This window comes from Crocuta crocuta, unplaced genomic scaffold (genome assembly GCF_008692635.1).
Source record: "Crocuta crocuta isolate KB4526 unplaced genomic scaffold, BGI_CrCroc_1.0 scaffold266, whole genome shotgun sequence".
NCBI lineage: Eukaryota > Metazoa > Chordata > Mammalia > Carnivora > Hyaenidae > Crocuta > Crocuta crocuta.
Genome location: NW_027531005.1, coordinates 4,097,369 through 4,110,438, shown reverse-complemented (window position 1 = coordinate 4,110,438; position 13,070 = coordinate 4,097,369). Strand labels below are relative to the sequence as shown.

Genomic DNA, 13,070 nt, shown 5'->3' with positions numbered 1-13,070 from the left:
GCTCCACATGCGAGTCAGCGGAAGGCAGATAGGGGTTTAAACGACGTAGAAAAGTCTGTTTCATCAGAGACACTGCCCCAGGGAACCTGGTCCCAGAGGGAGGACAGAGTCTATGACCTCTGATGATGGAGCCCTTGTTTCCCCAGACACTACAGGCCTGGGCCTCATGGGCCCTGGGCTTCACCTGGCTCAGTTAAACAGACAATATAGCAGCCTGAGTTCATTCTATAAACTCCTTGGTCAGAACTCAGTGCCTTGGGACCCATTGCCTTTCTATGTACCGTCCTCAGCATTTCTGAGCCAGGCCTGACTCAATGAACAAGCTTCCTAGGGGCCCCATTGCTCTGACTGTGAGAGCAAAGTTGGAGCCTCCCGGAAACAAAGGCACAGAATGGAGCCCAGCAGCCCTGACAGGTGAGGTTACCTGCAGGGTGGGTTACCCTGAGGCACATGGAATTTCAGCCCCTTCTCAGGCCTGCCTATATATCAAATTTTGTATTTATTACATCTCATTCTTAAAAGAAGGTCCCCCAAATTGTATAAGTTTCAGCCCCTACAAAGCTGCCCCTGCTTCTGGGCCTCCAGTTTTTCATTTGTACAGTGAGGAAGAATATTAAGGTATCCTACAGCTTGAAAATGTTATGAGTCCATAAGCCTAATGCTTGTTTCTGAGTGTCTGGGTGCACAGAAGTGGCCCAGAAAGAGAATGAGAGAGAGAACAGAGCAGCGGCTGGGAAGACCACAACGTTGGGAGAGGAGCAGCCACACAGGAAAGGTGATGCATCACTAGGGCACACCGAACGGTACCCAGGAATCAGGCGATCGCCATAGGCAGCAAGGGGCTGCTGACCTGTCTTCGGTCGGGCATGGGCCTGATGTGAATTTTCTAAACATCAGGCAGGTTTGTGCTGATCCAAGCAGCACCCCTCTGGCTAGCTCCATCCTGTTCCACGGCTCCCTTTGCAGATGCTTGGTCTGTCTTGCTGGGAAAAGGCCTCTGTGCAGGTATAAAGGGAGCAGTGGGCCTCTGTGGGCTCAGGTGGGCTGCTCAGGTCAGCCCTGGTAGGAAGACAGGGCCCAGGGACTCCAGAGCTTGTCTCATGAAGGATGGACAAGGATGTTCCCGGAGTCTAGCACACCCTGCAAATACCTCTCTCCGCCCACAGACAGCACTCGGCAGCCCCATGGCTGGTCTGTAAGCCCCTGCCGCTGCAGCCTCTGCCTTGGGCAGACGACCCCTTTCACCATAACCATGGGCAGACAGACCTCAGAGCCTAGCACTCCACTGGGGCCGGCGTTAAGAGGCAGGGCCGGGCAAGTAGGGTCGGGGGGAGCAGTGAGGCAGGTGGCTAGATAGTTTTGTGGGTGTTCAGGGAAACCCTGTAGAACTGAGCTGATGTGGGGGTGAAGGAGGGGGGCTCAGGCGGCCCGGGGGCGGCAGGGCTAGGGGAACTCACGGAGGTGTTCTGGCACTGCACACTGGAGCTGTTGAAGCGCAGGGCGGGCACCCTCTGCTCGCTGCCCTGGATGTTGAGAATGCATTCATACCCGCGCTGCCCAGACTGTGGCTGGGGAAGGTTCTTGGCCTTGAGAGTGATTGGCTTGATCACCTCCACGGGCACCAGGATCTTGTCCACTCGCAGCAGCTGGGGGCAGTCCTGGAACAGACAGCACAGCTCAGGCTGGGGAGCAGGAAGCCGAAGGTGCAGGGGCCTCTCCAGACACAGCCCAGATGTTCGCCTTGCTCCACCCTCCCTGGGACACACCCACAGAAGGTTCGGGGCACTGGGGCCCATCCTCAGCCTCTGTGCAGGAGGGAATGGGCCCAAGAAATCTCAGACTCCACAGTCACCTACTGGAGGCCACCTCCCACTGAGGTCTCCTGCCCTCTTCAGTTTCCAATTTAACGCACTCCAGACTCTGATACTCCTGGTTGCCTCTTCCCAGCACCTCTCCGACCCTAACAGAGACAGACTCTGGGGCTGGGTGTCCCATGTCCCACTTCAGTTCTAGGCCACCAAGAGTTGGGACAGAGAGACCCACCGGAGATACCCACCAGCAGTAAGCTGTGGGGCCCAGCTCTGGAATGTGAGTCTGGACCACAGCAGGAAGGTCGTCCATACATGGCTGAGGTTGGCAATTGGGAATTTTCTAGAGTAAGGCCCAGAGACCTTTTAAAATCCAGAAGCTTCTGACTGTACTCTGAGGTTGGCCGGACCCCAAGGAAATGCCCCTCAGAGCAGACGCACATGGAGAACCTCTTAAATGCTAGCAATGAGCACACTCATCCCTCAGGCTGAGTGGGGCCCAGAGGGCCTTGGGGGATGGGAGAATGACTGGGCCGTTTTTCCCTGAGGCAATCAGCTCTGTCCAGGGAGGGCTGGGGGGGAAATGGGGTCAAATATGGAGTGTGGGTGCTCTGTCCTCTTTCCAGAGGCTGGTATGTGGCTGGGTTCTGAGGAGTGGGGTAGAAGACAGTCAGTATGCCAGGCCTGATCAGCATGGGCAGGAGTGAGGCCTTCTGCAGACACAAGCAGGGCCTGGATCCCCCCAGACAGACCATCCCCCAGACTCCTGCTGTGGCACTGTTTGGGGCATGCTGAGACCGATGGATTAAAGGCATGGTACACACATCCTTCCTGAGGATGCTGTCCTCCGCAGAGGCTGCTGGTGCCTCACCCCTGCATGCCTCCTCAGCAGAGTGGAGCAGAAAGGAGGTGGATGGGCAACAGCAGACTGGAGGGGTCTCAGGCAACAGGGAGCTAATCCCTGCTGGGTCTGAAGGTAAACACGAGCCCCCTCTGTCACTGAAAGCTGGAAGGGAGAAGACCTGCACTCTAATGCCTGCTGAGCTTTTGAAAAGCTATGGAACCCTGAATCCATCTCATCCCCACTTTGAGACTCCACTTCCTTATCTGTCAGTTGGATAGGCTCCAAGGATCCATTCCGCTCTTACCAGTCCTGATTCTATGATTTGGGGAGGTCTTACCTCTGTCCTTCTTGATTACCATGGACCCTTACCACAGAGGAGCAAGTGTCCTTTAATGGCAAGGGCCCATTAAACTAACCCCCTCTCTTCTTCAGGCTGCCCATACCTTTGTTTAAAAAAAAAAACAAAACAGGTAGGACAGGGGCAGCAGATCAGGCAATCCCACTTCTGGGTATATACCCAAAAGAGTTGAGAGCAGAGACTAGAACAGATACTTATTCACTTATGTTCATAGTAACATTATTCACAACAGCCAAAAGGGGGAAGTAACTCAAGTGTCTGTGACTGGATGAGTGAATAAACTACATGTGGTATATACTTACAGTGGAACATGATTCTATGTTCAAAAGGAAGAAAAAATTTGTTATTATTAGAGAGAGAGAGAGAGAGAGAGAGAAAGAGAGAGCGAGCAGGGGAGAGGGGCAGAGGGAGAAAGAGAATCTTAAGCAGGCTCCACAATCAGCATGGACGATGCTGCCCAGCATTGGGCTCGATCCCATAACCCTAGGATCATGACCTGAGTTGAAATCAAGAGTTGGATGCTCACCTAACTGAGCCACCCAAAAAGGAAGGAGATTTTAACACACAACATGTATGAATCTTGAAAATATACTAAGTGAAATAAGCCAGTCACAATAGGACAAATATCACATGATTCCACTCATATGAAGCACCTAGAATAATCATATTCATAGAGACAGAAGGGTGGTTTATGGGGGAGGGGAAATGGGGAGTTAGTGTTTCACGGGGACAGGGTTTCGTTCATTTGGGGAAGGTGATAATGTTCTGGAGATAGATGGTGGGGATGATTGCACAACAGTGAATATACTTAATGCCACCAAACTGCACTGAAAATGGCTAAGATGGTAAGTTTTATGTGTGCATTTTCCACAATTAAAAATAAATGAAAACACAGAGGAGCAGCAGGAGGCAGGCCAGCAAGAGGGGAGAAGGAGCAGAGCACTGAACCTGGCATGTGGTCCTGAGGCTGTAAAGCGCACAGATCTCCAGTGACCTTGAGGTCCCACATGGAGAGAGTCTTAGAAGCTCCATCCTGTGGCCCCCGCCCCAGCAACTTGAGAATGCAGGACACGTAGAAGATAGGAATGATTTAGTGAATGAGATGAAGTTCAGGACTGGGGCAGAAGGTGTGTGATGGTGGAAGATCAAGAGAGAAGATCCACGGAAAGCAGGGAGTTTTGAGCCAGGGGGTCCCGACTCCACTCCTCCCTTTACCTGAGGCCCTGGGCAGCTCTCCTCTCCTGAAAGCATGCACAAGCCTGACCTTCCCTTCTGCTGCCTCCACATCTGCCTGTGGTTGCATGTGGAGTAAGAGAAGCCCTGGATCTCTCGCTCCCATCTCCTACAGCAAAATGTGGCTGCCCTTGAATGATGTTCAGAAGGTGTCTGGATTCTGAGAGTCCTCTGGACTAACCTAATGGATCCCTTCTACTTTGCAAAGGGGAAATCGAGGCAGGGAAAGGAAAAATAATGGCTCAGTATCAGCAGACATGCTGGCAGCTGAAGTTGAATGCCAACCCACTATGTGTCCTCCCCTTAATGAAAGAGGCAAGTTCCTACTGGGGCCGGGACCCCCTCAGGATGGGGTGGTGGGTCCGGAAGGATCTCCCTGAGCACAGCAGGACAAGGGAGCTGCACACCCTCCTGTGGGGGCTGGGACTTGGCCTCCAGCTGGGCTGTTTCTAGTCCAGGATGTGGGTAGAAGCATAAGCCCCTGTATGAGTCTCTCTGAGGCTTGGCACACGTTCTTTAATGAGTCCTGATTGCCAGTGGCCACACAAAGACCTAGTTTGCATATAAAAAGGTTGGCAGGTCTGAGAGTAAGTTCATTAATAATAATTGGAGAGGCCCAGGGCTGGGCCGGGCCCATTTTCCTCTGGTGGCACTGCCGATTGACCCTGGTGTCCTTCCTAATTGAAATGTAAAATGGCAACTTTTCCCTAGGCAGCAAGGCATGAAGGGACCATTGCCACCACACTGCCCTTTCCTCCCACCCCAGGTCCTCAGATCCTGACCTGCCTCACACTGAGATCCCAGGTACAAAACCACCTCTTGCTCATGGGAAGGTGCAGAGAAAGCTCCCTGTTTCTCCATGACTGTGTCTGAAGACCTCACTTCCCAGCACCTCCGCCTGGGGCTCAAACAATCACCTCTGAGAGTCCTTAACCGGAAGAGCCTGGTTGGGGAGTCACTGATCTCTGAATGCAAGGCTATCTTCCTTCTGCTAACTTCAGAGTCTTGCAAGGACTCTATAGTCATTGCTTGGCTTAACTCCAAGTGGGGATTAAAAGTTCCTCCTCCAAAGGGCTTTTGGGGGTGAGGGGAGGTGTTCCATGAACTACCACATATAAAGTGTTTGACACACAGGGAGCAAACATTCAACAAATGTGTGTTCTTTCCTCATCTACCGCCTGCTGAACCCAGGTCACACCTTGTCCCTCATCTACTCCCTTTTCCTACATCGCTTCCAAAGGCTTCATCTCCCCTGATACTACCTCTGTGTGCTTTTCCATAGACACCCCATCAGCTCCCACTGTCCAGCTCTTCCCACCCCTTCTAGGATTCAGAGCCTGACAACTTCAACAGCTTCTAAGTGCCCCAAACACAGGGGGACAGGTAGAGAGGCCCTGGCTCTATCGATTGCTTTCTAACAGCAGTTCCCTCTTCTGGAAGGTGACATACTACAGCTGCATGTTCTAGATGTTCTGGGACAGAACTTCTGCCAACCAATCACATGGCCTTGGGCAAGTCCCTCAGACCCTCTGGGTCTCCTCGGCCATGGAATGGAGAAGCTGGTTTGGATCCAGTGGATTTTATGGTCTTAGTTCTATTATTAACCCAATAGATGAACCATGACACATCATTTTATAGCCTTTCTGAAGCTCAGTTTTCCCAGCTCTGGAATGGGGTAACAATGCCTGCTCAATCAGGTGGAAGTGCGGCATTCAAAATATCAAACAACTGAAAGAACACTGGAGGGGTTGGAGAGGGAGCCTTTTGGAAGTGACCATTTATCTACCAGTAAGGGAAGTATTTTAATATTTTAATAACCGGAACATTGCACGCTGGTACAGTTGTATAGGTGGCATGGCTCTGGTGGGCAGTGTGTGATGCTGCTATGAATCTAGCTAACACGGTGCAAGGGGATCAAGGATTCAGTCCAGGGCACATTTCACCACCTCCGTTACCTTCCACATGCTATCCCATTTGCCATCTTGCTTCACAGCCCAATGTGCACTATCATGGCCATGTTCATGGTAAAGGAATCAAGGATACCAATGCCCTCATTCAGTTCCCACAATGACAACAAAATATTCTCATCAGATCATCTTACTGACTTTTGTCCCCAGACCATTATCCAGCCCCCATATAGAATTCCCCCAAAACATAATATTCTTCTTCTTCTTCTTTTTTTTTTTCAAGGAAGAGATTTCTCTGAAGTAATGATGGAAAAGACCAGCTCTTGGAGGTGGAGAGTACCTGCATTTAACAAGATTATTTGGAGACCCGATGCATACATTCAGAACCAGATTCCCTTGGAGGCTGTTTTGCCTGGGGCTACATTCTGCAGTTGTAAGAGCTGAGGGTTGAGAGTGGCGTGGTGGTGGGAGGTGCAAGAGAATCTTCAGGGTCTTGGCTTTAAGGAGGTGGCTCTGGTGGGCTCCAGGTCGACTGTTCAGCCCCACGCACGTTTTGGTTTTCAGAGAAATGCACACAGAAGTAAAGACAGCAATGCTAATTGCAGGGAGCAGGAACATCAAGCCAAAGTATGAGAGCACAAAGATGCCTTTCTATCTACCATGTCCAGCATGTCAGTGGCTGCTTTATACAGAGGTTTCATTGCATATTTAAATAATTTAACAAGGACATAAAGCACGCTGCTGAGCTGAGAGCGAAAAGAAAGACTGCCCTTAGGGCTGGTGCTGCCTGGGGAGGCGGGTGGTAGGCTTGTGGATTTACAGCCCCCGGTGTGTGTACAAGATGAAGGCTCTAATTTTCCTAGTTGTTACAGCAAGATGGGGGAAATGTGAAGCTCTGGGGGAGGCAGGGCAGGGGCGGCACCTAGGGGCAGCTAAGGAATAAGTGATTTGAGGGGCACCCCTTGCCACTACTGTCACCTCAGCCCCCATCAATTCCAAAGAAGAAGCCAGCTTTAGCCCCAACCAACCCCCCAAATTTACACTCACCTTCTCAGACCCATGATGCCCAATACAAAAATGTAACACGCCATATATTTTCTTGCTGTTCCCCAAGTTTATAATGCCATTAGTGTGATCTACGATGGGCTGGTTTATGGAGAGAGCAAAGTAATAATATAGAAAGAAAATACCCATAACCTCTAGGGGGGTGGTGGGGCAGACAAGATTGATGGAAAGTGCAATTGTCTGGAGAAATGGCAACCTAGTAATGGAATACTGGGGTGGGGGTGGTGCATGGACTGGAAGCAAGTTCTTTAGCTGGATTTGGCTTTATTTTCTCAAAGGAAGGTGAAGGGCATGGCAAGGATGGTTTTTATCCCTTGGGTTGGGCCCCAGGAATGGCTCCTCTTGCCAGAATCACTAATAAGGTAGATGCCCCGACTTCTCTCCAGAGTCCAGCGGCAGGTAAATGCCCTTGGCCTGCCCTGTCTCAGGACACGGGGTTTATTCAGCACCAGGGTCAACAGCAGTCCAGGGGCTGACAACACTTTGGTCTTGGAGAGATTGGCAGATTTTGTGATACCCATCTTGTCCGCTGCTTCACATTCGGGGTGTCAGTAGGGGATGTTAGAAGAACCTTTCAAGCACTGTTTCAGAAATCAAAATTCATTTTGCCTCTTCTGATCTTATACCTGCTCTCCGGAGTAAACACTGGTTGAACTTCAAGAAGAGAGAGGGTCTGCAGGAACTTTCTCTCTGAGCCTGTGCACTGTGGGTCTCCCTAGCGAAGCCCATCTGGTCTGGCTCCTAGGGAAGAGCTTCAGCTACAGCTGACTTTGCATTCCGGTTTAGATGAGAAATAACAGTACAATAGTGTATGGAGGATAAATGCTTGTCAGTGCATTTGTTTTTCCATGGAAGTTCACCTTTGCTTCCTATGGATCACTGTTATTATGTGCACAGGCCTGATGGGGTTCAGGGGTGGTGTGGCGGAGCCTGGGGATTCCAAAGCCACTCAGGGACCAGAGGCCCTTCCTGCTTGGTGGACGTGGGGTCACAGCCCGGTTAATGGCTGCCCCTGGGAAAGGCCATTCCATTGGGAAGCAAGAAGTCTCTCCTGACTTTGGGAGAAGGGCTGAGCACAGGAAGTTACTCACCCTACTTCCACTTCCCTTGCCTTCCTTCTCTTTTCTTTTTGGTACCTAGGATCTGGCAGCTGATCTAAAGACCCAGACTTGTTATCACAATGCCATCATTAGCTGAAACAAAATCATTCCTTGTAACCGGAATATAGTTACTACAAACAACATATGTTTATTGGGCATTCTGTTTCTAATAACTGTAATTATGCTAGAATAGTTGCCATTAATATAATAACAACAATGATCGACCAGTTCTCTGTTCCAGACCAATAACTTCACCTGAATGCACTCTTTGTTCAGGGGGAGAAAAAAAAAGAGGTAATTCAACATCCCTGGTGATCGTCAACAAAGCCAGTGTTGAAACTGGAAGACGCATGGATGAAAACCTTCCTGGGGATAAAAGATGGTGCTGGGGAGATGAAGAGCCACCTGCAGTCTCCCTCTTGGCTAACAAAAGGACCCTGTCTGTGTCCCCACACTCAAAAGTTGAAAGGAAATGAAAACCCAGGGACTTTCAGAAAAATCTCTGGGCCTGGGCCTCACTCTCATCCTGTGGGGATAGGTCTGGGTCTGGATGTCCCCTGAGGCTGAGGGGGAGCCCCCCTGGTAGGTAGAACAAGGAGACTGCAGCCTGGACTTGAAACTTCATCCTATAAGACCACTTCTTAGGTATGGACCCCTCCTTGGTGCTTTCTGGCTTATTTCCACTTATAATTAAAGGACCTTAGAGGTCACGGAGACCAACAGAGATTTTACTCATCTCTCAATCTAGACTACAGATCTACACACTTTGAGACCTCTCACAATGCCCTACATGTGGGAAATGCTCAGGATCTGGGTAATGCAGGACTAACATGACCTGCAGTGAAGCTTCGAGTACCATGCTATGAACAAGCTCTTCCCCTGGCAAGGAGAGGGGACACTTGTGTCTGGGAGCTTCTATAAAATCACCTTTTAAATGTGTAATTTTCTTTGTTACCCCTTATTCTTGCTATAGCTCTTCTCAGGGACTAAAACATAGAGAGAAAAAAACAACAATGACATAAAAAAAAATTACCTTATTTTCATTAGGAGCCAGGGCTTTCTTTTTAAGCTCGAAGCACAATGACCTCCTTCCACTGACACAAATAGCTAGATCAGTCAAAAACTCACAAATATTTATTATTTCTTTTCCCTTCGGTACGTTTCCCAGGATGCTACTGCTACACTGCCTATCGTGAAGTGGACAACTCGGGCTTCTCCACTACATTATACTCAAGATGGTCCTAGTATTGAGGTGGGTAGAAGGCAGCCTCCAAACTTGGACCAGAAACACAGACTTAGAGCTTCCTTTTCTTAGGATAAATAAACATCCAGGAAAAAGAGGAACAAAAGTTACTTCCACTCGATGATGTGATAGGGAGGCATAGAAGCCTCTCACTGCAATGGTCTGCCAGGCTCACCATAACACAGACTGGGTGAAATGGAGAGTGTCTGAGGGTGGCAGTGGTATGTTACTTCATCACCACCCCCCATCGGCCGTGTTCCTTCAGGCCTTTTGCTTTCTTGGGGGCCCCGGCACCATGTCCTCTGAGATGCCGTGACTCTCTGCCAGCCTTTGCAGAGTCAGGGGCAGGTGGGGGGTTGTGCCTGGCTGGCAATCTGGGCGCTTGAAGACAGCGTTCTTCTGAAGGGAAATCTGAACTGCCCTGGGAAACATGGTGGGTTCTTCTTTTATTCTCTTCTAGTTCTTTTTTCCTCCTTTGGAGCGGCAGATGCAAGCCGCTTTTATGTATTTAAGAGACAGAAACTTGGGACAAGAGGAGCAAACAAGAAAGAAAAGGCAGAAATTTGAAAACCTCCTTCAAGGTAATTAAGTGATTAGGGGCCTTTGAAATCCACCAGATCGCTCAATTGTTTCTACTTTCATCTATTTTATCCTTGGGCCTCTCCACACATGAAACCTCTGCCAGATACACGGGTCCAGGAAGCCGGAGAGAGGCTGAAAACCTCTTTGTTTCTGCTCCCATCAAGTCATCTGCAGGTTCCCGAACAAAGTAAGAGGTTTCTTCCTGGGCCCTCAGTCCCTGGTCTTGGTGGATGAAGGGGCTTCTTCAGACCTTCTTCTCCTGACCCCATGGCCAAGATAAAGGCTCAAGGTTGAAGAAACTGTTACAGCCTTTTATCAGGGTCTTCATGCCAGAGGTATTGCCCCTTGGCTGTCAAACCCATGTCTGTCCTACGAGCTTTAGATCCATTTTCTCTTAAAGAACAGAATCGACCATACACATTAGCTTCATGTTCCTTTTGAAAGCCAACATGTACTCTCTTTCCTTCTTTTCCCCATAAAAGGGCAATCTAAGCATAGGTCTCTTTTCTGGATTATGATCCAGAATAGCCATTGGTAGCCATAGACAGACCCTGCCATAGAGGGAGAGAACTTTATGTCTGGAGACTTCCACAGCCTCTTCTTTCTTTTCTTTGTTCCTCGTTTCTTTCTTGTTTGTTCTTCATGTCTTCCCTCTCAACTGGGATCATCCCCTCCCCTCGGCAACCTCACCATTCCTCGCCTTTACCTCTAGAGTGAATTGCTCTGTTCACGCTCTATCTATAGAACTCCTGCTCAGTCATCAGAGTCTGGGAAAATGGGATTTGGAGCTTGGGTTTTCTCCATGCCAGGCGGAGTTCAGTCATTTTCCCCTTGGGCTGGCAGAACCCAGTGTAGCAGGTGTTGGCAGTGGGGAGTACATCGTTCTTCCCTGTCAGTCTCAGAGACAAGACAGCTTCCCTCCTGCCATTAAGGTTTGGCCAAACCTCCGGAGGTAGAAGTCTGGGACAAGGGCACTGTGATGGTCCTCTGTGCTCACCATTCCCCTGTGGTACCCTAAACAGCTTTTATGCTTCCTATACCAGGACAATCCTCTGCTCTCAAAGCTGTGGGGTTTGCCACATGGTCATGGCACATTTGTGGGTATGCGAAGCGGGCTAGAAGGTACACCCAAGGCTGGGGAAGGGGGTGAAGATGTTAGAAACTGTCTGAGTCATGTTGGCTGAGAGACCGTGGGCCAGGCTGGCAGTTCTGACCCCACATTGAGTGGGGTCTAACCAACACTGTGTATACATAAATATCTTTCTATTCTAAATAGCAACATTCCGAGGCAATCACTTTGTTCAGTCCTACTGGCCTGATGGTTGGAGACACACAAGCACCATAATGGTTGAACAATAGCAGACTTTTCCAAAGTATCTTTACACCCATTATCTTTGAGGTGCTTGCCCACAAGCTTACATCCTAAGAAAGGCAATGGCATAGGCATAGAATATTCCTATTACAATGATGAATAATGTTCAAGGATGAGAATAAAGATTAGGAGAGACTAAAAACACAGCTTCTTAACCATGAAGCCAACTCTAGTGATACCCAAATGGGACCGTGCAGCAGAATCACCAAGTACTGAGCTGATCCCCAGACTTTCTCATCCAGTTGGTCTGGGGTGGAGTGCTTGACTTTGAGTTTCCAACAAGTTCACAGGTGGTGCTGATGCCACCAGTCTGGGAATCACACTTTGAGAAGCACCACTCTGGCTGGTAAGTTGACCATTCATTCTTTCTTGTTTCTCTCTCCCTTTTACCCAACTTGTCCTACTTGATCTCATACATGCTCTGTGGACAATGTTCAGAGGGACAGCCAAGGAGTCTATATATTGTCTTGCTGCAGACTTACAATTATTTCTATCACACACACACCCATCACTCTGGAATTGTTCTAGAACTCACCTGGCATGTGGAGGCGCTTCATGGTTGGAGTGACTTGGAATGTACCTTTGCCTAGCTCAACCTCCAGGACTGACTCAGAGCCCACCAACCCCAGCACAGAGCTTTGCTTGTTTACTGCTTTCATGAAGTTGTCCCTTAAGAGTTGGGGGTGGGGCGGAAGCAGGTGTCCTGTAGGATTTGCCTCTGCTTTCTCTTCTTAAGGGAAGGCCTGCCTTCCATGCCCCATGCTCAGAGCAAGCAGCACTCACCACTCTAGCTGCCAGGACCTACCTCAGGCAGCTTCACTCGGCCTTCCTGGAAGGAACAAGTCTTGGGGTCATGGGTACAGACGTGCCGGTATTTACACCAGTGGCAGCGGTATGGGCTCTCAACACAGGACAGGCACCTGAACACAGAGGAGGAAGAGGAACAAATTACAGAACCTGGGTGAACCCAAAGCAGAGGGTCTAGGACTCTTGGCTTTAGAAAGATATTTTTTAATAGTAAGAGAAACCACTTTTAAACCCTCAGGAAGGGCAGATCTGATACAAATCTGACCCTTTTTGCACCAAGTTCTCAGGATGCCCAGAATCTGGGGCCTCCCCCCACCCCCAACTCAGATGGTTGAAACCTTAATCCTCAAGGGCCTAATCAACCACCCTCCATCTCCACAGGATGGTGACCTCTTCTGTTGAATTGGGGGACAATCAGATCTGAAGTAGGGGGTTTCATTCAGGGAGCCCATATAAGTTAGTGCAAAGAAAGAAATTGACTTTTAAGTCAAATTGACTCTAGGTTCTCACTGTCAAGGACTCACATGGTCCCACCTGGGCAGTGGAAGGTCCTGAGGCTTCTCTCTTAGTGCAGTGGGTCCCTGTACAGTTGGCAACCCTGCTTCTACACTTCACCCCCACAAAACAAAGACACTTTGTAAGAGCTCCTTCCTGCCTAAAAACCCAGCATGGTTCCCATCTTCCTGAGTGTGAAGAAACCCAAATGTCTTGTCATGCAGGCTAAGCCCTTCAGGATGTCCAGGCCCACTGT

At 49.5% G+C, this 13,070-nt stretch overlaps 1 protein-coding gene across 4 annotated transcripts in view; it reads right to left on the bottom strand.

Moving 5' to 3' along the window:
• The window catches only part of PLXNA4 (plexin A4), a 365,933-nt gene that overhangs the window by 76,758 nt on the left and 276,105 nt on the right, over nt 1–13,070 (bottom strand). For all 4 annotated transcript variants that reach the window (XM_077770662.1, XM_077770661.1, XM_077770660.1 and 1 more), the window contains 2 exons: nt 12,318–12,432; nt 1,458–1,658 (listed from right to left, as the gene is read on the bottom strand). In XM_077770662.1, coding sequence (XP_077626788.1) covers nt 1,458–1,658; nt 12,318–12,432 — 316 coding nt within the window. The remainder of the gene's footprint in view (nt 1–1,457; nt 1,659–12,317; nt 12,433–13,070) is intronic.